The 23152-nt window shown below is 41.1% G+C and overlaps 3 protein-coding genes across 5 annotated transcripts in view; all 3 read right to left on the bottom strand.

The window, feature by feature from the left end:
* The window catches only part of triqk (triple QxxK/R motif containing), an 84086-nt gene extending 82397 nt beyond the window's left edge, over positions 1 to 1689 (bottom strand). Inside the window, exon 1 of one of the 2 annotated variants that reach the window (XM_089023838.1) lies at positions 1596 to 1689. The gene's annotated coding sequence lies outside the window, so the exon portion shown is untranslated. The remainder of the gene's footprint in view (positions 1 to 1595) is intronic. The other variant, XM_089023839.1, reaches the window with a different exon arrangement.
* A 2398-nt stretch (positions 1690 to 4087) lies between these two features.
* lratd2a (LRAT domain containing 2a) lies at positions 4088 to 7122 on the bottom strand. The gene is made up of 2 exons (XM_089023835.1): positions 6237 to 7122; positions 4088 to 5275 (listed from the first exon to the last, which is right to left on the bottom strand). Exons 1-2 carry the CDS (start codon positions 6780 to 6782, stop codon positions 4991 to 4993), a joined length of 831 nt encoding a protein of 276 aa, XP_088879961.1. The 5' UTR covers positions 6783 to 7122; the 3' UTR covers positions 4088 to 4990.
* A 611-nt stretch (positions 7123 to 7733) lies between these two features.
* fam91a1 (family with sequence similarity 91 member A1) lies at positions 7734 to 22960 on the bottom strand. 2 transcript variants are annotated; one of them, XM_089023832.1, is made up of 23 exons: positions 22686 to 22960; positions 21683 to 21767; positions 20962 to 21113; positions 19821 to 19878; positions 19640 to 19707; positions 18791 to 18904; positions 18625 to 18715; positions 18476 to 18538; positions 17251 to 17357; positions 17142 to 17180; positions 16934 to 17046; positions 16199 to 16308; positions 15934 to 16133; positions 15549 to 15678; positions 14210 to 14358; positions 13976 to 14110; positions 13061 to 13174; positions 12853 to 12925; positions 11966 to 12112; positions 11681 to 11782; positions 10840 to 10963; positions 10681 to 10750; positions 7734 to 10400 (listed from the first exon to the last, which is right to left on the bottom strand). In XM_089023832.1, exons 1-23 carry the CDS (start codon positions 22755 to 22757, stop codon positions 10215 to 10217), a joined length of 2502 nt encoding a protein of 833 aa, XP_088879958.1. In that variant the 5' UTR covers positions 22758 to 22960; the 3' UTR covers positions 7734 to 10214. The 2 variants fall into 2 exon arrangements, with proteins under 2 accessions (XP_088879958.1, XP_088879959.1); XM_089023833.1 differs by having other exon boundaries at positions 15934 to 16130.
* Positions 22961 to 23152: the final 192 nt, after the last annotated feature.

The raw sequence follows: 23152 nt of genomic DNA, 5'->3' as shown, positions 1-23152 counted from the left end.
GGGGGGGGGTATTTCTTTTGAACTTGTTGGTGGTGCTAAGATAGAACAATCAAGACCTCAAGCTACATTTTTTGGCAGCCGCAATTCACCTCATTTTTTTTTTTTTTGACATCCAATAGGAGGGAGAACGTTTTAAGTACCACAAATTGCGTCAAATGCTAAAGAAACTTTTGTCGCTGGAAAAAAAAAATCCTCAATTGTTCTCTTTTTTTTTAAACAAAAGAAAATGATTTTTTTTTTTTTAAACAAGCCTTTTTATTGCTAAGTCGGACTTGAAATGGCGGCGGCAGAAAAGCGTCACACTCACCGACAGACAAAATGTCTTTTGAAGTCTAATAGAAATTGCCCGAAGAACCGTTATCATCTCGCGCAAATATAATCACTACATTTTTTCCCCCCATATCTGATATACAACAAATAATTCATTCTTCGTGTGTTGCACCAAGACTACTATTTGATACTAGTTGACACAAATTCCCAGCGGACAAATCAGCCCATTTCCAATGGAGCTTGGCGCCATCTTGTGCATTTTCTGGGACGCTACATTGGAGTCCAGACGCCTCAAAATGAGACGGAAGGACTCCTTTCATCGATTGCAAACATTTATGCTTTCCTCTTCAGAACTATTTGAATCATATTCATAACTGGACGAGTATTAACTATTAGTAAAATATTTTGAAAAATTATTTTGTGCTTTTGATTTGAAGACTAGCATTTTCTTGTCGGATGAAAAAAAAAAGTAAAACAAATAATGCGCTTCACAATATGAAAGCAAATTATTTGGTGGAACTAAAACAGTTTTTTTTGTTTTCATGACACAACAAATGACAGTGAGCAATATGGACTATGACAACGCAACTAGAGTGGCCGACTAGCAACCGTTACACTCATTTTATGACATTTTTGCTCAAATTCAACATGTAATGAGTGTCACTTGTTACAATGTAGACGCACTGCAGACAACGGTACAAAGTAGCCAGCATATCATTTTTACATAACTTGACAAATGAGCTTCCGACGCAGTAAAACGGACGCAAGTGCACCACATGTCGCACTGCGAATGAAGTGTGTGTGTGTGTGTGTGTGTGCGTGGCAACCTCTCTAAGGTTGCCAGGTTTGCAATTCTCTAAGGAGATATGTGTAAATATTTGTATATTTCAAATGAGTGTGAGATGAATAAAGATTTTTTTTTTTCAAAATAGTTTGTGTTGTCAGTGGCAAGAATCTCCCGAATTAGTTAAAAATGTAGAAATGTGGTGGATGGTGGTAAAAAAAAACAAGGGCGTGTGAAAGAAAGGAAGGAAATCAGGATGTCATGAAAATGGGAAGGAACAGGATTTTATGAAGGAAATGATGGAAACATGGAATTATGGTGGAGAAAAAAATTGGACAAAATGAAAAGGCTAAGAATGATGCATTGAAAGTACAGGGAGGGAAAAAGTAGTAGGAGAAGAAGGCAATTAAAAACAAGAACTTGAACCCGAAATCTGCTCACCTGCTTCGAATTAACAACATTAAATCGCATTTGTATCCTATCACGGGTTAAATTACGTCACACGTCACTTTAGGATAGATTTTTAAAATAAAAAGCAAACCTGGGATTCATCGAAGTGGACTTTGCTGCCCTCGTGTGGCCATTTGAACACGCTGCAAATGGTGTGGACTTGAAGTTGCGAATTGGTTTCCGCTTCGAACCTGAACAGGAGGGGGAAAAAATGTCAAAAATGCCTTGTTATGATTTAAACAAGACTAGGCAAAGGAACATATACACAAAAGGCTAGTTCTGTACTTAGCATATTTGACAATAAAGCTGACTTTGACTTTGATAACTGGCCTTTTTTACAGTAATTGAAACCAAACGAAAATAACAGCATTTTTTTGCGACCATCCCAAAATAAACATGGCTACCATACACCTCTATGGGATTTAGAGTTCCTGTTCTTTGTCTAATTCTGAGTTTTGAAATAAATACACAAATAAATACGTAAATATATATATTTTTCCTTTAAAATGTTGAGAGAATGCGTATTAGCTTTGTTTCAGTTCATTAAAATATTTTCAGCAGAATTAATAAATGAATGAATGAGTAAATAGATATTTTATAGGGTATCACACACATTCTTCCCCTTTAAAGGACAACCGACACCATTTATTTTGTTTCCTGACATCAGAAAAACGTTTTATAGCATCTAAAATACCCAAAACACACAGGCTGATACTTTTAGTCAAATGCAAAACACCAATAAAAATGACTTAAAGTGTCCCAAAACTACCACAAAATGAGCTCAGAACTGGGCAGATTCAGAAAGTCCCGCCCCCTTTGTTCATGACGTCACTATTGGTCACACACTGCCTTGCTCCAGAATCAAAACAATGATTTCAGATTGGGAGAAGATGCTTTCTTGTGACTCATCCAGTTATGAATAGGATTCAAATAGTTCTGAAGAGGAAAGCATAAATGTTTGACATCAATTAAAGGAGTCCTTCCGGATCAATTTGAGCCGTCTTGACTCCAATGTAGCGCCCAGAAAATGATGGCACACATGCTCCTTTGGAAATGGGCTGAATTGTCCGCTGGGCATTTGCGTCAACTTACACTTTCTTTATGCGTGTTACCGTAATTGGCTGCGACGCACAACGATTCACCATCGCGTTATTTATGTAGTTTTCCTTCTAATTTCGCCATCAACACGACGTTTTCAGACGAAAAAAAAAGTACCCAAAATCCGTTCCAGGTTAAAATAAAAGTAGTACCGGTAGTTTGAAACAATATTAGTCCAAAATGAGAGTCACACGGCAAACTGGTTCAGATGAGATGTCGGGTAAACACCTTCTACAAACAAGTGCGTTTGTGTACACTGCCGCAAGCATTTTTTTAGGCCATTTTTGTCACTTACACGAAACTATTTAAAAAATAAAATATAGACACTCGCCCTCAGCGGATGGATATTTACCGTTAGCAAAAGGGTGTATGCTGTCCGTTTGCCACCTGCTTTAATGTAGTCATGTGTCTTTCGCGAACGAGACGGATAAATGAAGTAAACTCAGAGAGCCGGTTCCTAACAAGGAGCCGGAAATGGGAGCCAATTTTTTTTGTCCTCTATTCCCCGCCCCCTGTCGTAAGTTAAAGCCACACGTGATTGGTCGATAATCGTGGTATGACAGACACACGCAGCAGTAAGAAGGGGTTGACAGGTGGACAAATTTTATTACATTATGCTATTATTATTTATTGATATTTTTTACTAGTTGATATAGCATTATTAATATGAAAAGCAAATTAGTGACAGGGAAAGGAAAGTGATAGTTTGTGGATGCTTTCTGTGCACATATAAATCAAGGCGTATAAATAAAAATATTTGATATAGTGTATTTTTTACATGAGTAATTCGTTTGTCACATAATTTTACAAGATTTTTTGGTCGTTAATTTAAGCAAAAAAAAAAAAAAAAAAAAAGTGAGGAGCCATTTGGGAGCCAAAAGAGCCGGATCTTTTAGGTGAGTCGAGCCAAAAGAACCGGCTCTCTGAAAAGAGCCGGAATTCCCATGACTACTACTTTATTGCGCGCACATAATTCCAGTTGTAATAAAAAAAAGGGAGTGGGGGGGCTTTTGTCCTGTGTGGAGGCCCCCCCCCCGTCAAGCATCAGCCGTTGCTATGGTGACACCCCGGTCAAAACCCCACCTGACCAGACGCGGCCACACACACACAAAAAAAAAGAATCTTTAAGCTGGAGTTGAGAAAGCTTGCCAGGGGCAGCTTGAAGGGAGGGGGGGGGGGCAATTATTTCATAAAGTCGTTTTATGTACAACAATATTGAACGGTGTGGGGGGGGGGGGGGTTGCTTGAAAGGATTTGGATATACGATCTCGGTGATTTTGAGGCATTGTGTAATTTAGTTATGTTGCAAGGACATTTTTGTAGCCGATTTTCAGATTAAAGACCCCCCCCCGAGCCCCTCGTGCGTGACAGAAACACGACGACAACTTTCACCCGGAAGTGGACATTTCACGTATGCATGACGACGTCACAGTTCACACATACACACACACACAAAATGGCTGAATTCAAAAAGTTTATTTTCGGGAGAATAAACAATACTTAATTGTTTTAAACAGATGTATGCAAATATTGTACTCCAATTGATTCTTACTTTTCTGCCATAAATAAAAAAAACGTCAGAGTCGTGAAGCTCGTCATCTACAAGTGAAGACATCGTTGTATGAAGTCATGTGACCTCCAAGAAACACATTGCAATTTATCGTCTCATTTCACCAAAAAAGTGGCTAAATAATAACTTTCTGAAACATTAAAAGAACCACAATTAATCCAGAAACAAACATTTTGTTCCGTAATGTAACGCAACAATAATAATAATAATAATAATAATAATAATGATAATCTGCCTCAATTGGCAGTACATATGCAGCTAAAAGCTAGCAACCGTTAAAATCTTAGCGAAAGAAAATAGATGGGGAGTAAAAGAAGCTATTTTTATAAAACAGCAAAATCCTTCACTAACCGGCCACTCCATTCCATGAAGCCATCAACGACCATCACAAAGGTAAATAAAACGACTATTATACAGTACAGTTTACTTCTTTAATTATAGTACCATAACACATTTATCATCCATAAAATAAGGTATATTTTGTGTAGTTTTTAGGCTTCGAAAATTAGAAAGTAATGGATAGAAAATATGTTTTATGGGGACCTGGGAACGGATTATTCTCATTTTAATGGTTTCCCATGGGAAATAAATTTTTGGGATACACACTTTTCGCCTAACACACTCTCTGGGAACCAATTAAGTTCGTAAGCCAAGGTATGACTGTACCTTGATTTTGACATGCTCGCTTCACACACTACGTATTTAAGGCAATAAAATATAATATTAAAAGCCTATTTTAGGGTGTCGCAGCCGATGAGACATTCATTCAAGCACGATTTCAAGGCACTAAAAAACAAAGAGACGGTTAAAATGTTGCATCAGTGAAGTCCAGTGTCGGTCTTCAGGTGGGCGTCCAATTCCCGGAGGAGGGCGCTTCGACCCAGATAGTCCCCGCGTCTCTTCTCGGCGATGACGTCCTCGAGGCTTTGGAACTCGAGGGCGTGCGAGTACTTCTGGTCAGCCAGCAGGACGTGTAGCGTGTACGTCTGACGGCCGCCACCTTGCAGCTCGCCGTCCGTCTTCAACTCCCGCCGGCCGAAACGGCACCAGGCGGCAAAGCCCTCCGAGTTCCGCCAGCACAGCTCGCGGTCCTTCAGGCCCACCTATGGCGACCCGTTTGACCTTTTAGATGCAGATCTTTCACATCCACGTTAAAGGTCCATGTAGTAGTAGACGCTCCCCAACTTACAAACGAGATACGTTCCGAACGGTCCTTCGTAAAGCGATTTTGTATATAATTATATAACAATAATATAAACACATGAATGAATATATTAAAGTGCATTTATGAAAAAAATTATAAACATTCATTATTGTTGCATTGTTTTAAGACTCGCACTGAATATTCAGGAAGTCTTGTTTTCGAGTTGATGACGATCCCTGACGTGAGGTCACTGAAGGAACGCCCCTGACCGAGAAGGCGACACACAATGCATTTTGGGTATTTTGTTTGGTCTGAAAACGTCGTGTTGATGGCGAAATTAGAAAGAAAACACATAAATAACACCATGGTGAATCGTGTGTTTCACCAAGACTACTATTTGATACTAGTTGACACAAATTCCCAGCAGACAAATAGCCCATTTCCAACGGAGCTTGGGTGCCATCTTGTGTATTTTCTGGGACGCGACATTGGAGTCCTGACACCTCAAAATGATACGGAAAAACTTCTTTAATCGATTGCAAAAATGTATGCTTTCCTCTTCAGAACTATTTGAATGATATTCATAACAAGAAAGCATCTTCTCCGAATCTGAAGCCATTGTTTTGATTCTCGAGTAAGGCAAGACGTCCTGGCGTGACGTTAAGAACAAGGGGGCGGGACCTTCTCAAACTAGCCATTTCCGGTTTCATTTTGAAGTCGTTTTTGGACACTTTAACTCATTTTTATTGGTGTTTTGCTTTTGACTAAAAATATCAGCCTGTGCGTTTTGGGTATTTTAGATGCTATAAACCGTTTTACTGATGTCAGTTAGCAAACAAAGAAATGGTGTCGGTTATCCTTTAAATAAAGAGATGACTGAACAAGACATATGGATCTTCAAATGAACATTTGACACATACCTGTTCCAGGGCGCTCCGCACCACCGCCTGGGGTTCTCGGGCTCGGAACTTGTACCGCTCGTTGACGATCCGGCAACGTCTTCCCCGTCCAGCATCCGTCAGGAAGGCGCTTTTCACCTCGGCCCGGTGCAGGTGGACCACCTGGAAGTCTCCCACGTACACCGCCCAGTGCGGGTACTGTCCGCCCGCCACGAACTCCACCAAATCGCCGGCGCGACACTTGTTGAGCAAGTTCTCCGGCGAGTAGACCTCCAAAGTGGACGTTCGGCGGCTTTTCTCGTACACGCACTCGTCCAGCTTGTAGACGGCGCATTCCACCTCCTCCCGCGGGTCGAACGGCGTCTCTTCCGGGTTCGAATTCGCTTGACTGCCGTCTGCTGCTGCTGCTGTCCTATGATCACCACCTTCACCCGGTTCGTCCTCGTCGTCTTCGGCGCCAGAGAAAATGTACGAGACGCCGATACGAGGACCGTCGTCCCGGTCCACGCCGTGCGGGTCGACGGTGGGAACTTCGGCGTAACTTAACCGCTCCATGTGGTTCCCCATTCGGGCGAACAAATCCGATAACCGCCAAGTCAAAATTTCGCCATTTTGGCAAATTTCAATCCGGATTACAAAATCAGGTGTCTACAAAAAATGGCGAAATGACTTTTAATTCACGCGCCCAGCCCTTTTTGGCTTCCTCAGGTGTTTGCGTATCACCTGAGCGTCACCAGGCGTCGATGAAATTGGCACAATTCCACTCCAAAGTCGGTCCAGTGTGTGTTTGTTCCGGTTCGGTTCGAACGGGTTGCCAAGCAGGTCCGCGTTGTCATCAGCTCTCGATGAGGTTCACGTGTGACTCCCATCAAGCCCCCGAAATCCTTGCCACCTGACCGGAAGTGAGTGAAGCGAGGGCCCGTTAAAATAAAAGTGTAGCCGGAAACGGGCACACAACAAAAAAAAGTTACGGACGCGGAAGTGAATATTTTCTTTATTACATTTGTACTCCGATGGTAACCGCGATAAATGAGTATTTATTACATTTATTGTTTTGTTTAAATAAAAGTATTATAAAAAGAATAAAAAATATAAACAATTATTATAAAAATCCCCTTTTGTAGCCTTTAATTTTAATTAGGTCCAACTCTGGGAAACTGTCAAATAGAATCTCTTCTAAATTGGCTAAAGTTGTGGTAGCAGATTGTCAGCATTTTCGCCTACGAGTGTTTTCAACATCTTTCTGTTGACTGTCTGCTCTCATATTCTATCTACAAGTGATAGGAAGTGACCACCTGATCCACAAGAGTAAATCTGAGTGGGCCCTCATCGCAAAGAGATGCTAGTAGGGACCATCCTTCCTCCTTATTTGTACAACTATACAGTAGAAGGTGAACAAGTGCATTCTAGAGACAGATGGATGCATCCGGAAGCGCGCTATGCCGCACCATCTGTTCCCTCACAATGTCGTAATGTCACCTCAGCTCTAAAATGCAAAGTCAGGAATATAAGCCAAAATCAGGGAGAAACCAATTTAATTCATTTTTATATACATATTCATATACAGTATGTTTATTCAGAATATGAGCAGAATGTGATTTTTTTTTTACCCATCATGTAACAATTATACCATTTAAAGGAGCTACCACAAAGATGTCCTAAAAGAGAGGTTGATATAGAAAACTAACATCTGTAAACACAAGTGGATGTTGGCTTCATAAAGACTGACAGTGTTCCATAGAGAGTTTTGGTTGCTTAAAAGAAGTGTGTGATAGGAACACACACTCCGAGTGGGTGTACACGCACAAACAGTTTCAAAGTTGTCATGCTTGAACAAGACTGTGTGTTTAAAAAAATGCTTATTGATTAAAAAAATATGAAACATACAGTTCAAAATCATTGAAAACGCAACAGAAATTATGCTCATGGTAACAAAGTAAAAAACAAAACGATGGGAAACAGTGGATGGCTAACCAATCGAGAACGCTAGCTGCAATGGCAGAATTCCACCTTGAAAAGATGCTAGCAGGCAACCGCTAGCATCCTGCTTTAGAAAAACATCCACACCACCACGGTTGGACTTGATTGAGGCAGCTATCCGATCCAAATGGGAAGCAAAAGCCAAGATTACTCTCATCGCATATGATTGAGAAAGACGTGCTAGCAGGAAGCTACCAGAGCTGGATCCATATAGCTAGCTTATCAAGATGAGATGCTAACAGTCAGCGATACAGAGCAGGACCCAGACCAGTTTGGCTGCATTCGTTGGACTCAACCAAGAAGAATCAAGCACCAGAACCAGATTCACATCTAGAAGATGCTAGCAAGTGGCTTCCTGATATAGAAAAGATGCTCTGCGGTGGTGACTAAAACTAGACGCCGTCTAAGAGAAATACTTAGCGGTAGCTACCAGATCTGGACCCAGTCCAGTCCAGAAAAGATAAAAGAGGAGCTGGATCCAATCTCAACATGGCGCTTGCTGGTGCAGAAATTGGTGCTAGCATTTAGCGATACCAGAATTGGATCCCATCAGGAGCAGATTCTAGACTACAAGAGGTCCAAGTAGATACCAGAACTGAACCTGATAGCAACATGTACCAATTTGCTATCAGGTACAGGTTCAGCTTCAGCAGGAAGTTACCAGAGTTGGACCTAATCAAGAGGAAATGCTAGCAGGTAGCTAGCATTGGGCAAGACCGCATCCCAACTGTCAGGATTTTCGACTACTACTGCTCTTTTTATCTCAGTTTCAATCATGGAAGTTGGAATGTGACTTAGTGATAAGGCGCAAAATGATCATTATAAAATGAAAACACAACAAAAACAAACAAAAAAAGAAGTCTTTGGTGGTCTCAAACTGAAAGGTTAAAAAAAATGAAAGAAGCCACTTTTGATCCACAGTAAATACTGCACAGTGCAAACAATTAACACCTCCCCTTTAAAAGGAAAGGATTTTCATGCATCGCATCACTAAACATGACACTACAGTCGGTTTTTGGGTTTAGGGGGGCGGGGGGGTCTTTTGGAACACTGATACCACATGAAAAGGGGGACGGGGATGTTCTACTAAACATCAACTGCGAGTAAGGGTTGGCGGGGGCAAGCAAAGTGTGTTATCTTGCCTGGTGGTGCGGTAGCGCTTGTTGGGTGGGGATTCCTGAAGCTAAAAGTTCGACGCCGGGCCGGGATGCAAAATTAAAGGACAACCGACGTCTCCGGACAAGTTGTGTCCGTAATTTGTAAAATGGCTTCAAATGACTTCTACTGAGCGTATTTGACAAAGATTCCAGCGCATATAGCTATATCTCACGTTTTAAGACTCGCGCTGAATATTCCGGAAGTCTTGTTTTTGAGTTGGTGAAAATGCCTGACGTGACGTCACTGAAGGAACGCCCCTGACCGAAAAAAAGGACACATTGTAGCAGTCCTTCCATCACGTCAATGCTTTTGGCTGTACTTGGCTGGGCTGAAAACTTCATATAGCACCAAAAAAGAGGCAGAAGAGGGCGACAAAGCTCCATGTAAGGAATTAATCAGCCTGTGGAAACGGGCTGATTAATTCCTTACACGGAGTTGTGTCGCCATTTTCTGCCTCTTTTTTAGTGCTACATTTTCCCCCCTATTGCCTCAAAATGGCACGGAATAAATTCTTCGATTGCAAACATGTATGCTTTCCTCTTCAGAACTATTTGAATCCTATTCATAACTGGATGAATCACAAGAAAGCATACTCTCTGAATCTGAAGCCATTGTTTTGATTCTGGAGCAAGGCAAGACGTCTTGGGGTGACACCATGAACAAGGGGGCGGGACCTTCTCAAACTGGCCACTTCCGGGTTCATTTTTTTTGCAGATTTTGGACACTTTAAAAATATTATAGTGCATGTTTTGGGTATTTTCGATGCTATAAAACGTTTTCCTGATGTCAGTTAGGAAACAAAAAAAGTGACGTCGGTTGTCCTTTAAGGGTGAAGGAAGGTGGTCAAGGAGGGGGGAGGGTCTACGTGGACTGATCGCGTTGCAGGGCCGTGATGTCCAGAGGGGGAGGGGCCCGCCCGCTCCACTCTTGCAAGTGCCCTTCCTTGTAAATGAGGTTGAGGGCCGGTAGAGGGACGCCCGATTCGGCTGGAGGTTGACTGAGAGGATTGGTCACCCCGCTGTCCGGCTCACAGGGCGGACCGCCGTCCTAAACGACGCAAAAATAAATGACCGTAATTTGCGGACGACAAAGCGTATCTGATTATTAGGCTTAACGAGTACATATTTTTAAAGGAAAAACTATTTTGTACGTACACAAACCGCAGCTGTCTATGAACCGAAACATAAGATGTTTATAAAGAAAGACGGTACACAGAAAAAGTTTTAATAATATACAGTGGCGAAAAGTGTGTATCCCAAAAATCAATCAATTTATTGTCGTTTTGCATTTGATTAAAAACATCAGCCTCACGACCCGCATCTCTTACCTGAAACGATTGGACGAACATCAGCACCTGAAGCGACAGCTTCCGGCTGGAGTGAAGCAGTTCTTGCAAGCTGTGTAACAAGAACTGGCGTAAACAAAACGGCACCTCCATTCAATCAATCAATCAATCAATCAATCAATCAATGGAGTGACGGGCCACCTGTCAGTGCCGCATAGCTTGTGGGCGGCGATCTTGCAGCACACCTTGCGGTTGAGCTCGGAGCTGAAGAGCGGCATGCCAAAGCAAAGCTCCAGTGGAACCCACTCGTCCTCGCATGAGAGGGCTAAAAAAAAAAACAAAGCAAAACAAAGATGGAACCCGTTTTAAGACTGGCGCTGAATATTCAGGAAGTCTTGTTTTCCAGTTGATGACGATGCCTGACGTGACGTCACGGAGGGAACGCCCCTGACTGAGAAAGCGACACACAATGCATTTTGGGTACTTTGTTTGGTCTGAAAACTTTGTGTTGATGGCGAAATTAGAAGGAAAGCATAAATAATGTGATGGTGAATCATTGTGTGTTGCACCAAGACTACTATTTGATACTAGTTGACACAAATTCCCAGCAGACAAATCAGCCCATTTCCAACGGAGCTTGGGCACCATCTTGTTTTTTTGGGACGCTACATTGGAATTCTGACGGCTCGCATTGATCCAGAAGGACTTCTTTAATGGATTGCAAACATTCACGCTTTCCTCTTCGGAACTATTTGAATCATATTCATAACTGGATGAGTCACAAGAAAGCATCTTCTCCCAATCTGAAGCCATTGTTTTGATTTTCGAGCAAGGCAAAGACATCCTGGTGTGACGTCACAAAAAGGGGGCGGGACCTTCTGAAACTCATCATTTTGAAGTAGTTTTGGGACACTTTAAGTCATTTTTTGCATTTGACTAAAAATATCATACTGCGTGTTTTGGGTATTTTAAATGCTATAAAACATTTTTTTCTGATGTCAGTTAGGAAACAAAAAATGGTGTCGGTTGTCCTTTAATGTACCGTCTGTCTTGGCTCGTCCGTCTCCGTTGTTCTCTTCCGACACTAGTTCGAAGGACTCGGTGCTGCCATTGGTGTCCAAGCCCCCTCCGAGGTGAGTGTCCCCTGAAGGGAAAAGGAAGCGCAACGAACGAATCTTATGGCAAGCGGCTTCACATATGAGGACTGTCCACTTAATGCAAGTTAGCAATTAGCATGTATTTGCTATATTTAAGTCATTCACTTCCAGACGATATGCAAAAAAATGTGTCCACTCCAGTGCCAGGGTTTTTGTCATTTTACTTGTACCTCTGCACTCAATGGTGTCGCTGGGCCTGCGGCGGTGTCTGTTGTTAGCGTTTAGCATGGTGATGTAGCCGCACTGGTGTTCCAGGTCCACGTGCTGGCGCAGTTTGCGTAGCGCTTTGTGAACGCACATGTTGGTGTAGGAGAACTCTGCAAACGCAAAACGACATTGCAATAAGAGATTTTCTTTTTATTTTGAAAAATTTGTTACCATTATTTTTTTTTCAAGCGGTACGAAATTTGGATCGGTTGAAAACTGACATTTTAAAAATGAAATGCTTTGAATTGGCGGAGGAGATAAATGAACAGAGTGATGAGATTTTTTTTATTTATTTACTTATCAATTTATATATTAATTTTGTTCATTCTTTTATTTATTTTGTTCATCCTTTATTTACTTATTTATTTTGTTTATCCATTATTTACTGATTTATTTTGTTCATCCCTTTATTTAATTATTTTGTTCCTGTGTTTATATACTTATTTATTTTGTTCATCCCTCGATTTACCTATTTATTTATTTTGTTCATTCATTTATTGACTTATTTACCATCATTTATTTCATTTTGTTCCTTTATTTACAGTTTACTTTTATTTATTATTGTTCATCCATTTATTTACCTATTTATTAATTTTGTTCCTCAGTTTATTTACTTATTTAGATTGTTCATCCCTTTATTTACTTATTTTTTTCCTCCATTTATTTACTTATTTATTTTGTTCCTGTTTATTTATTCACCTATTTATTTATTTTGTTCATCTGTTTTACTTATTTTGTTCATCCATTTATTTTTTCCGTATGTATTCATTTGGTTCCTCCATTGATTTACTTATTTATTTAGTTCATCTCTTTATTTACTTGCTTTATTATTTATTTTAGAGAAACTGACCTCCTTTCAGGTCCTCCTCATCAAAGGGGAACGGGATGTGTACCGTTTCGCCATGGCCGTGCATGCCGTGACCCTACGACATGCGCGCACACACACACACACACACACACACACACACACACACACACACCACCATTTGTTCACGACAAGCGCTTGAAATACCGCGATAGATGTCACTCCAAACTTTTGACAGCTTTGAGCCTATCACCTGTATAAGAACAGCCGAGTGCGTGAGAGCATCATTGAGCATTGCCAACACGTTGGATGTGGGCACCACGCCAGGATCGTGTCCCCAGGATGTGATCAGCAACCTGTCGTAGACCTGACAACACATGAAACTACTTCAAAATGATCTGAGAAAGTTTCCGTTTCAGAAGGTCCCGCCCCCTTGTTCGTGACGTCACGCCAAGACGTCTTGCCTTGCTCGAGAATCAAAACAATGGCTTCCGATTCGGAGAAGATGCTTTCTTGTTACTCATCCAGTTATGAATATGATTTAAATAGTTCTGAAGAGGAAAGCATAAATGTTTGCAATCCATTAAAGGAGTCCTCCCGTATCAATTTGAGCCGTCGAGCACAGCATGTAGTGTCCAAGAAAATGCACAAGATGGCGCCCAAGCTCCGTTGGAAATGGGCTGATTTGCCTGCTGCGAATTTGTGTCAGCTAGTATCAAATAGTAGTCTTGGTGCAACACACAACGCTTCACCATCGCGTTATTTATATGTTTTCCTTCTAATTTCGCCATCAACACAAAGTTTTCAGACCAAACAAAGTACCTCAAAATGCATTGTGTGTCGCTTTCTCGGTCAGGGGTGTTCCCTCCGTGACGTCACGTCAGGCATCAAGTCAAAAACAAGACTTCCTGAATATTCAGCACGAGTCTTAAAAGTTAAAATATAGCTACATGCGGTGGAATCTTTGTAAAATACGCTCAGTAGAAGTCATTTCAAGTGATTTTACAAATTATGGACACAACTTGTCCGGAGGCGTCGGAAACCAGATTGAAGTTGTTGTTTTTTTTGGTGCCTCCAAGTGACTTAATTCCATGAAATTACCTCCACAACTGCCCGCCAACCCTCACATTCCCCAGATACTTGAAAGAATTCCCATGAGAGACTTCACCTGGAAGATGTCGGGCAGCTTACGCAGCCTGGAGCCTTTGGAGAGGAGCAACGAGGGCGGCCCCTGACCCGTCACGTGGTACAGGTAGAGCTTGAACCAAATGGAGCTCACTTCAGGGATGGCGGGCCCGATGTGCTACAACCACAAAATAAATACAAAGAGTTAAATAAAAAGAGTCTTCTTAACAAAAGGATCATGTGACGATGACCGATCTGGACGTGGATGTGGGCATACCTGAGGCGTGCAGCTACTGATGGGCCTGATCTCGTTGCTGAGCGGCGCCATGGAGACCAGCAGTTTGTAGTTCTTGTTGAGCACGCGGCTGCAGGTGGCCGGGTCCAAACCCAAGAGACTCTCACAGCGCAACATGTCCAGGGGGAAACCTGGTGGCGTATCCAATACCGATCGACGGTAGTCTTGATGAGAACCGAGGGTTCAAAAGCAAACCGACGCTATGGAAATACGCTAGTAACATGCTAATTCGTGAACGGGTGAGCCTTTATTTTTCCCCTTTCCACGCACCCACGTAACCTGATGCCATGACAACCTGTCCACTGTAGTAACGGCTGTCTTGAAAGGGTTAAACTAGAGACTAAGGATCAAAATTAATTTGACAACAAACCGTTTCTTATTTTGAACAGCCGTTTTCTTGCGCAAATATCGATGACAAACAGTTCTCAAGGTATGTAGTATAGTGATATCTTGGCTTACGAACTTAATTGGTTACCAGAGAGTGTGTAAGGCGAAAAGTGTGTATCCCAAAAAATAATTTCCCATAGGAAACCACTAAAATGAGAATAATCCGTTCCCAGGTTCCCATGAAACATTATTTTCTACTTTCTAATTTTCTAAGCATCAAAACTACACCTTATTTTATGTACAATAAATTTGCTATGGTATTATAATGAAAGAAATAAACTGTACTGTACAATAAAGTCATTTTATTTACCTTTGTGATGGTCATTGATGGCTTGATGGAATGAAGTGGCCGGTTTCATCAGCATTAAACACTTGATGAGGAACGTAACCTTCTTCTTTCACTATCTTGAGGAATGATGCCTTGTAGGTGCTTTCTCTGCGATCATTTTATCTAGTTCCTCATCAATTGTGCTCTGTTTAGCTGGGTTGATAGTAATGGGTTTAGCGAATTACCCCAACAGATCGCTTTTTGCATCAAGTGTACAGATGGCTTGGGCGGGTTGTTTGTGGAGCCTGATGGATGGGATATTTTAACCTTGCAGTCTACACCCTGCCTTTGAAATATCAAAGTTGAAACTCTCACTGTCGTCTGCCTGTCTCTTTAATGTTTAAACCTCCCACCCTCACTGCTGAGTTCTTGACCAATCACGTGGCTTTAACCGAAGACTAAGGGTGGGGAATAGAGGACAAAAACGGTCGGCTGCCATTTTATTGTTAGAAGAACGGGCTCGTTGGTGAACGACACATCACTCACTGAGGCAGCTCCATGTACGAAAAAAGTTCGTATGCCGAGGTAACATTTTCATAAATGGAACGTTCATAAACCAAAAAAGTTTGTAAGCCAAGGGGTTTGTAAACCGAAGTATTACTGTACCTATATTTGGGATATCAGGTCCCTGGTCCTGAGTGAGTTCCTTGTTATAGCGCAGAAAGAGGATGGTGTTCTTTAAGGTGAGGGCGTGGTCAAAGTAGCGCTGGGCCTCGCCTTCTGCTGTGCTTTCCACCTGCGACACGGATAAAAAAAATACCAAAACTGTTTCAACACCACAGTCACGCCGCTGTTGTTCCAAAAGGACAAACTGACACCATTTGAGTTTCCTGTAGAGGCATGATCGTGCACCAGAGGGCAGAATACATGTATCAGATCACATGTTTTTTTAATGAAAAATTTCATTATGTATGTGAGATAGCGGTCTCAGAAACCTGCATATTAAATATGATACAAATGGCATTATAGGGTAAAGCATGTTTGAGTTTACCTTCTCTAATTCAGCCAGGAAGCTGTCCAGCGTTTCGTCGGAAAGTTTGCCCACTTCAAACATGGTGACGGCGTGACTCTTGAGGTTGGGAGACAGATTGCCCATCATGAGGAAGGCGGTGAGTGTGGAGTCGAACAGGAAGGCGATCCGCTTGGTGGGCGCCACGGGGATGCTCAGGCTGCTAACGCTGCCTGTATCTGCTATGGACACACACACACACACACATAGTTAAAATGAAAAACACCTCAGGATGAGTCCAGCAGACCTTGGTCCTCCAAACTGGTGGTGTCCGTGTCCGTGGCTGAGGAGCCTCCCTCCATGACGGGGCTGCCTTGCTCCCAGGACAGCAGCATCTTCTGAGGGTCCATAGTGCTTCTAGTGACGCATAAGTGATGGAGAATAAGAAGTTATCCTATTTCAAAGTTTCATGCTGTTATATGCTTAGTCAACATGCGTGACTCAAATACACAATTGAAGCACAGACAACCTAGGGGTCAATCTGAGGTCAACAGACACAGCAAGTTAAACTGTCATCTTCATCTAGTGGAGTTCTGGTCTCGGACAGAATTTAAGACTTGGGAAACTCCTTTATCACCGAAGCAATTTACGACTTGAAACTCCTTCACAGGAAGAGCTCATTAGCCAGGTTACAAATGTATCAGTTCATGGAAGAGACAATGTTTTATTGCTTACAGCTGTTCGCGCTTAGAACGCCCAGGGGTGTGGTATTCTAATCAAGAAAACTATGTTTTACTAATGTATCACTTTAATTTGCATATACTCTCAATAAATAGCTTGGCTGCAGATTTCTGACGTCTGTCATAAATGGCTATGTCTCCTGCCGGCAGTAAAGACAATCTTTCTGGGTTCGAGTCTTTGCTCACAATGTCCGATCGAACATCTCTGACAATAAGACCAGTCGGAATATCACGCTATCCTCAAGAAAATATATAATAATAATAATAATAATAATACTCATATGGGTCTTCCCGAGCCATACTTGAGCCGATTGAGTGAGGGCGCGTTCTTCCAGGTCGGGTGTAGCTGTTCGGAGCTGATCACCTGACCTTTCTTCACAGCGAAGCCCAGACGGCAGTACATGGACACGGCGTTCTGGTCACAACGTAAAATTGGATGAACAAACTTGATCCACCGACACTTGTGTTAGCCGCTAACCCATGTGATCAAGCTAACCGTTAGCGGCTCACCTTCACCAAATCCAAATCGATCTCCAAAACGCTTGCCAGCTGAAGGAAATAAACACGAATGAGATTGGACGAGTGGATTTGGTTGAGTGATGGATGTGCGGCGCCCTACCTCCGCCACGTTGGTCTGCTCGTCGATGGACACAAAGATCTTGTACAGCAACGTCTCAAAGTAGTCACCCTGGACGCGGTTCATGACAAAGCCCTCCAATGGCGGCACTGGGGAGGCACACACAGGACAAAATCAGCACCAAAAAAGGGGGAAGAAATTGGAAAAAGCCTGATAGATAGAAATGGACCACAAAAAAAACTGAGAATGAGCCCTCCTCCCCCACAAAAAATATAAACAAATGAATAAATAAATACATAAATGAAAAAAAAAAACCAAATAAATGAGAAAAATGATAAAAATAAATATGTAAATGAATAAAAACACAAATAAATAAATGAATATAAATAAATCAATAAATACATAAAAATACAATATAAATAAAAGCACATTAAAAATACATGAATAAAAAACTGACAGAATAACTGAGAATGAGCCCTCCTCCCCATAAAAAAGAAATACAAACAAAAAAAATAGATGAAAAAAACAAATAAAATAAAAAATATAAAAATGAATTAAATAAATACATAAATAAAACATTAAAAATACATGAATAAAAATTCACAGATAAAAAAATGAATACATTAATAAAAAACACACATGCAAAAAATAAATGAATAAAAACTAATGAAAAAAATTAATACACAAATAAACACAAATAATAAATATGTAAATAAATGACTAGAACAAAAAATAAATAAATGGAAATGAATAAATAAAATGTAAATAAAAACACAAATAAAACAAATTAATAGAAACACAAAAATAAATGAATAAAAACACATACATAAAAAAGAATAAAAACACACATAAAATAAATAAATACAGGAGTAAAAACACACGCATGAAAAAATGAATAAAAACACCTTAAAAATTTAAAATAAAAAAATAAATAATAGAAACAAAAATAAAAAATAAATGCGTAAAAACACAAATAAAAAATACATGAATAAAAAAACAGATATGTAAAAATAAATACATAACAAGACATATTGTACATTGAAAAATAAAAACAAACAAATAAAAAGACAAATGAATAAAAACACACACATCAAAAATAAAAACAAATAAATAAAAAAAAAAAATAAATTAATAAAAACACACTATAAAAAAATAAATTAATACAACACATACATAAAAAATAAATATCCATATAAAATAAAATATCCAGTGTGAAACCCTAAATGAACAATCATCAGTCACCAATTCAGTGTGAGCCAGGACAAACCTGAGATGCAGCTGTCGTCCGATATGGGAACGTCCAAGTAAATAAAGCCTCGATTGTACAAACCTGAACATAAAAATTAAAACAATTTCTAAATTACAACACCAGCAAAATATCTGGATCAATCACCCCCCCAAAAAAAGCGTCCTCACTTAGCACCAGGTTGTACTCCATCGATGCAGCCAGCTGAGGCCCCGAATCAATCATCTTATCAATGGCTCTCTTCTCCGCCGAAGAGCAGATCTGCGACGATGCAAACGGCACGTGAGTCGTCGTCGTCATCGTGCGGGAAGGACTCGTACGGACGCGTCTTCTCACCCTGATGTCGTCCTCGGTGATGGAACCCGTCTGCGCTAGCCACCATGGCTCCACGGAGATCTCCACCGGTTTGGACGGGAGAAGATCCCGCGCCGATTTCCGCCGGAAGAATTTCTGAAGAGGAGAAGACGTGTTTGATGGGGCACCAAATTTAACCAGACAAAAGAAATACATTGATACCTTGGCTTACGAACTTAATTGGTTCCCAGACAGAGTGTGAAAAGTGTGTATTCCAAAAATTAATTTCCCATAAGAAACCATTAAAATGAGAATAATCCGTTCCCAGGTCCCCATAACACATAATTTTCTACTTTCTAATTTTCTAAAACTACTAAAACTTTTCTCAAAACTACACAAGATATACCTTATTTTATGTATAATAAATGTGCTATGGTATTATAATTAAAGTAATAAACTGCACTGTATAATAACGTCATTTTATTGACCTTTGGGATGGTCGTTGATGGCTTGATGGAATGGATCGCTTTTTGCATAAAGTGTCTCAAGGAGCTTTGGGTTGTACATCTTGGAAGTTGTGAGATTGCAACAGCGGGGAGACATACTAGAAACTTCATGAATAGCTGGTTCCCTTGCTTGTCTTTTCATTTCAAATTGTACGAGATGGCTAGTGCGGGTTATTTCTGGAGCCTGATTGATGGGAATTTTAACCTTGCAGTCTCATCCCCGTATTTGTCCGGGTTTTATTTTTACAGCAGCTCCAGTATTTGTTTTTCTACTTCTTTCTTTCCTTTCATCACTTTGCTACTGTGAAATGTAAATTTCTCCACTGCGAGACTAATAAAGGCTAATCCAATCCAATCCAATAATGTGTTTGAGTACACGTCGTACTTTGGATGAGCGGCATTGGTTCATCAGATCGATGTACTGGTTTCTTCCGATTCCAAGCAGCCTCAGACCTGCGTCACCGCATGACATGATGATAAATAAAGATGACCAAGAATAATTAAACGGTTAAAAATCAGCACACATAGAATGTCATGTGCATAGCACACCACAGCCGGAAACTCACAGTCAGCGGCGGTGAAATTGGGTAAAGAGTCGTAACTCTTCTCGCTGTTCATGATATCCTGGAGGTGAAACAGAGAGTACGAGCGTAAACAAAAGAGTGACGCGAAATATTAAAGGACAACCGACGCTTCCGGACAAGTTGTGTCTATAATTTGTAAAATCACTTCAAATGACTTCTAATGAGCGTATTTTACAAAGATCCCACTGCATATAGCCATATTTTTACGTTTTTAGACTCGCGCTGAATATTCAGGAAGTCGTGTTTTTGAGTTGGTGACGATTCATGACGTGATGTCACGTCTGGAACGCCCCTGACCGACAAAGCGACACACAATGCATTTTGGGTACTTTGTTTGGTCTGAAAACTTCGTGTTGATTCGTGTTGATGGCAAAAATAGAAGGAAAACACATAAATAACGCGATGGTGAATTGTTGTGTGTTGCACCAAGACTATTATTTGATAGTAGTTGACACAAATTCCCAGCAGACAAATCAGCCCATTTCCAACGGAGCTTGGGCGCCAGCTTGTGCATTTTCTGGGCGCTATATTGGAGTCCTGACGCCTTAAAATGACCCGAAAGAACTTCTTGAATCAATTGCAAACATTTATGCTTTCCTCTTCAGAACTATTTGAAGCATATTCATAACTGGATGAGTAACAAGAATGCATCTTCTCCGAATCTGAAGCCATTGTTTTATTCTAGAACAAGGCAAGACGTCCTGGCGTGACGTCACGAACAAGGGGGCGGGACCTTCTGAAACTCGTCATCTCCGAGGTCATTTTGAAGTAATTTTGGGACACTTGAACTCATTTTTATCGGTGTTTTGCATTTGACGAAAAATATCAGCCTGCGTGTTTTGGGTATTTTAGATGCTATAAAACGTTTTTCTGATGTCAGTTAGGAAACACAAAAATGCTGTCGGTTGTCCTTGAAAGCCAATGAAAAAGATGACACCAAACAATGATTTTTTTTTCTCCGCGCAACCAAGTGCTGAAAAAGTACATTCTTCCGAATGAATAAGCCATTTGTGTGGGGAAATGCCAAAGTAGGAAACACGTCACTCCACATGCACGATTGGCATTGTTTTCTTCAGCAGTTAGCTCCTAAAATGAATTTCCTGCTGTTCCGAGTCTGACTTACCTCCATGATTCCCACATAGTAAGAAAATGGCGTCACGCGGAGCCCCTTGACCACAATGTCCGACAGGTGGTAAGGGTACAGCATCAGGTGCTCGCGGCTGTATTTCAGTAGCTCCTCATAGTACTTGCGCTCCTCCTTGCGCATGTGGCGGACTGCGGGTACAAAAGGGAAAACCCATTGATAAATAAGCTAGCAGAAGTTTTAAAGGACAACCGACACCATTTTTTTCAAAACACGCAGGCTGATATTTTTAGTCAAATGCAAAACACCAATAAAAACGGCATTTTCTGGGACACTACATTTCAGTCCAGATGCCATTGACACCTCAAAATGACCCGGAAGGACTCCTTTAATCGATTGCAAACATTTATGCTTTCCTCTTCAGAACTATTTGAATCATATTCATAACAAGAAAGCATCTTCTCCGAATCTGAAGCCATTGTTTTGATTCTCGAGCAAGGCAAGACGTCTTGGCGTGACGTCACGAACAAGGGGGCAGGACCTTCTGAAACTGGCCATTTCCAGTTTTTTTTTGAAGTCGTTTTTGGACACTTTAACTCATTTTTTTTGGTGTTTTGCATTTCAGTAAAAAATATCAGCCTGCGTATTTCAGGTATTTTAGATGCTATAAAATGTTTTTCTGATGTCAGTTAGGAAACAAAAAAATGCTGTCGGTTGTCCTTTAAAAACATGCAGGGGAAATAAAAAAAAAAAGGCTCACCTAAGTTATTGCGGAATCGCAGCTGGTTGCGGATGCTGTACAGCAAGACATGTTTCTCGTACTCACGTTGAGAGTTGCCTAAGCTCTGTAATAAAAAAAATGTTTTTAATGTAAAACAGGAGCATAATAATTATCAATCATCCTTCATTTCAATTTGAATTATGGATCTCCAACTTCAGTTGAAGAGGCTGACAATTTGATTGCGTCATAACTCTAGTCAAAGTCATATTTAATTCAAGATATCTTCACCGATACACATGTGGAACTGACAGACAGGTGTCATTCATTCACTAGCTGATGTCGGGAACGGAATTGCAAGATATGGATCATGAGAAACCCTCGTTTATCACGGGAGACACGTTCCAAAAATAGCCGCCGATAGGTGAAATCCGCAAAGTACAATGTAGTCAGGTTTTTTTTTTTTTAATTTACAATGCAAAACTGTACATACTGCAGAATGAAACTAAAAATAAAACGTCTTTTTTTAATAGTTTAAATAACTGTGTTGTAAAACGATATTTTGCTGCTGCGGCTATTGTCCTGACTCCACTGCGCTGTAGCGTCTTTTTTGACTGAAGGGGTTTTTCTCTGAGAGAAGAACATTATTATCGGTAGTTGTTGGCACTCTTTTTCACTCTTTTCTTTTTCACTGGAAAAAAAATCCGCGATGCACTGAAGCCGCGATAAGAGAACCGCGAAGTAGCGAGGGATCACTGTAGGTCTTTTTTTTTTTTTAATTCTCCAAATGACCCGCTCTTAATTCTCCCGTGAACAGAGAAAAACGGTGCAAACCACATTTCCACGTTCGCTTCCCCACTAATTGATGCGATTCTTCCCGGTTGTATCTTAATGATAGCAAGAAGCTAAGTTGTCATGACGGTGGTCGTTGGAGAGCCGGCTGCCTGCCTCTCTCGGTGACATTGACAGCCCCCGCCGCCACCCCACCGAGCCCCCCACGGTCTCCTGTCACTGGTTTTTAACATTTTTTTTTTAAGTGACATACCTGTTTGACATTAGCCGGCAGCTTATTCCACGGATAATTCTGCCTAATGTGAAATTCCACGTCCGTGTTCATGGCAAGCTAGTTAGCTAGCGAGCTGGATGGCTAAGAAGCCTCTGAGAGGATGAGACGCTGGTCCACGGTGACCACCAGTGACCACCAGTGACCACCACTGTCGCCTCCTCGCCGGTGAAGCGAACTCGAGTTCGAGGAGGGTCGTTTCGCCGTGGATTGAGTCTCCCTCTTGGCGACAGGCAGGCAATCAGTGTACTTCCTTGTTGTAGTTCCAACGGCGAGGGGCGTCACGCACGTGATTATAAACGTCATTTCCGCTCACCCTTCACCGGAAAAGCTTGAGACGCATTATTTTCCAAATTAAAAGCATTTGTTTATTATTGTATTCCGGTGGAAAAAAAAGCATGTGGGGGTTTATCCCAATTACACATTGTGAGTCAAATATAAGAAATACA

Source organism: Hippocampus bargibanti, linkage group LG20, assembly GCF_051943395.1.
Source record: "Hippocampus bargibanti isolate YZ-2025 linkage group LG20, ASM5194339v1, whole genome shotgun sequence".
Classification (NCBI taxonomy): domain Eukaryota; kingdom Metazoa; phylum Chordata; class Actinopteri; order Syngnathiformes; family Syngnathidae; genus Hippocampus; species Hippocampus bargibanti.
Note: the sequence above shows the minus strand (reverse complement) of the source record. Positions and strands in the feature narration are given on the sequence as shown.

Coding starts and splice junctions, on each gene's coding strand:
- lratd2a (XM_089023835.1), bottom strand. CDS start 6,782: ATGGGGAACCACATGGAGCGGTTAAGTTACGCCGAAGTTCCCACCGTC. Junction 5,276..6,236: donor TGCGGAGCGCCCTGGAACAG/GTATGTGTCAAA, acceptor GGGTCGCCATAG/GTGGGCCTGAAGGACCGCGA.
- fam91a1 (XM_089023832.1), bottom strand. CDS start 22,757: ATGAACACGGACGTGGAATTTCACATTAGGCAGAATTATCCGTGGAAT. Junction 21,768..22,685: donor TGCCGGCTAATGTCAAACAG/GTATGTCACTTA, acceptor TTTTTATTACAG/AGCTTAGGCAACTCTCAACG. Junction 21,114..21,682: donor GCGATTCCGCAATAACTTAG/GTGAGCCTTTTT, acceptor TTGTACCCGCAG/TCCGCCACATGCGCAAGGAG.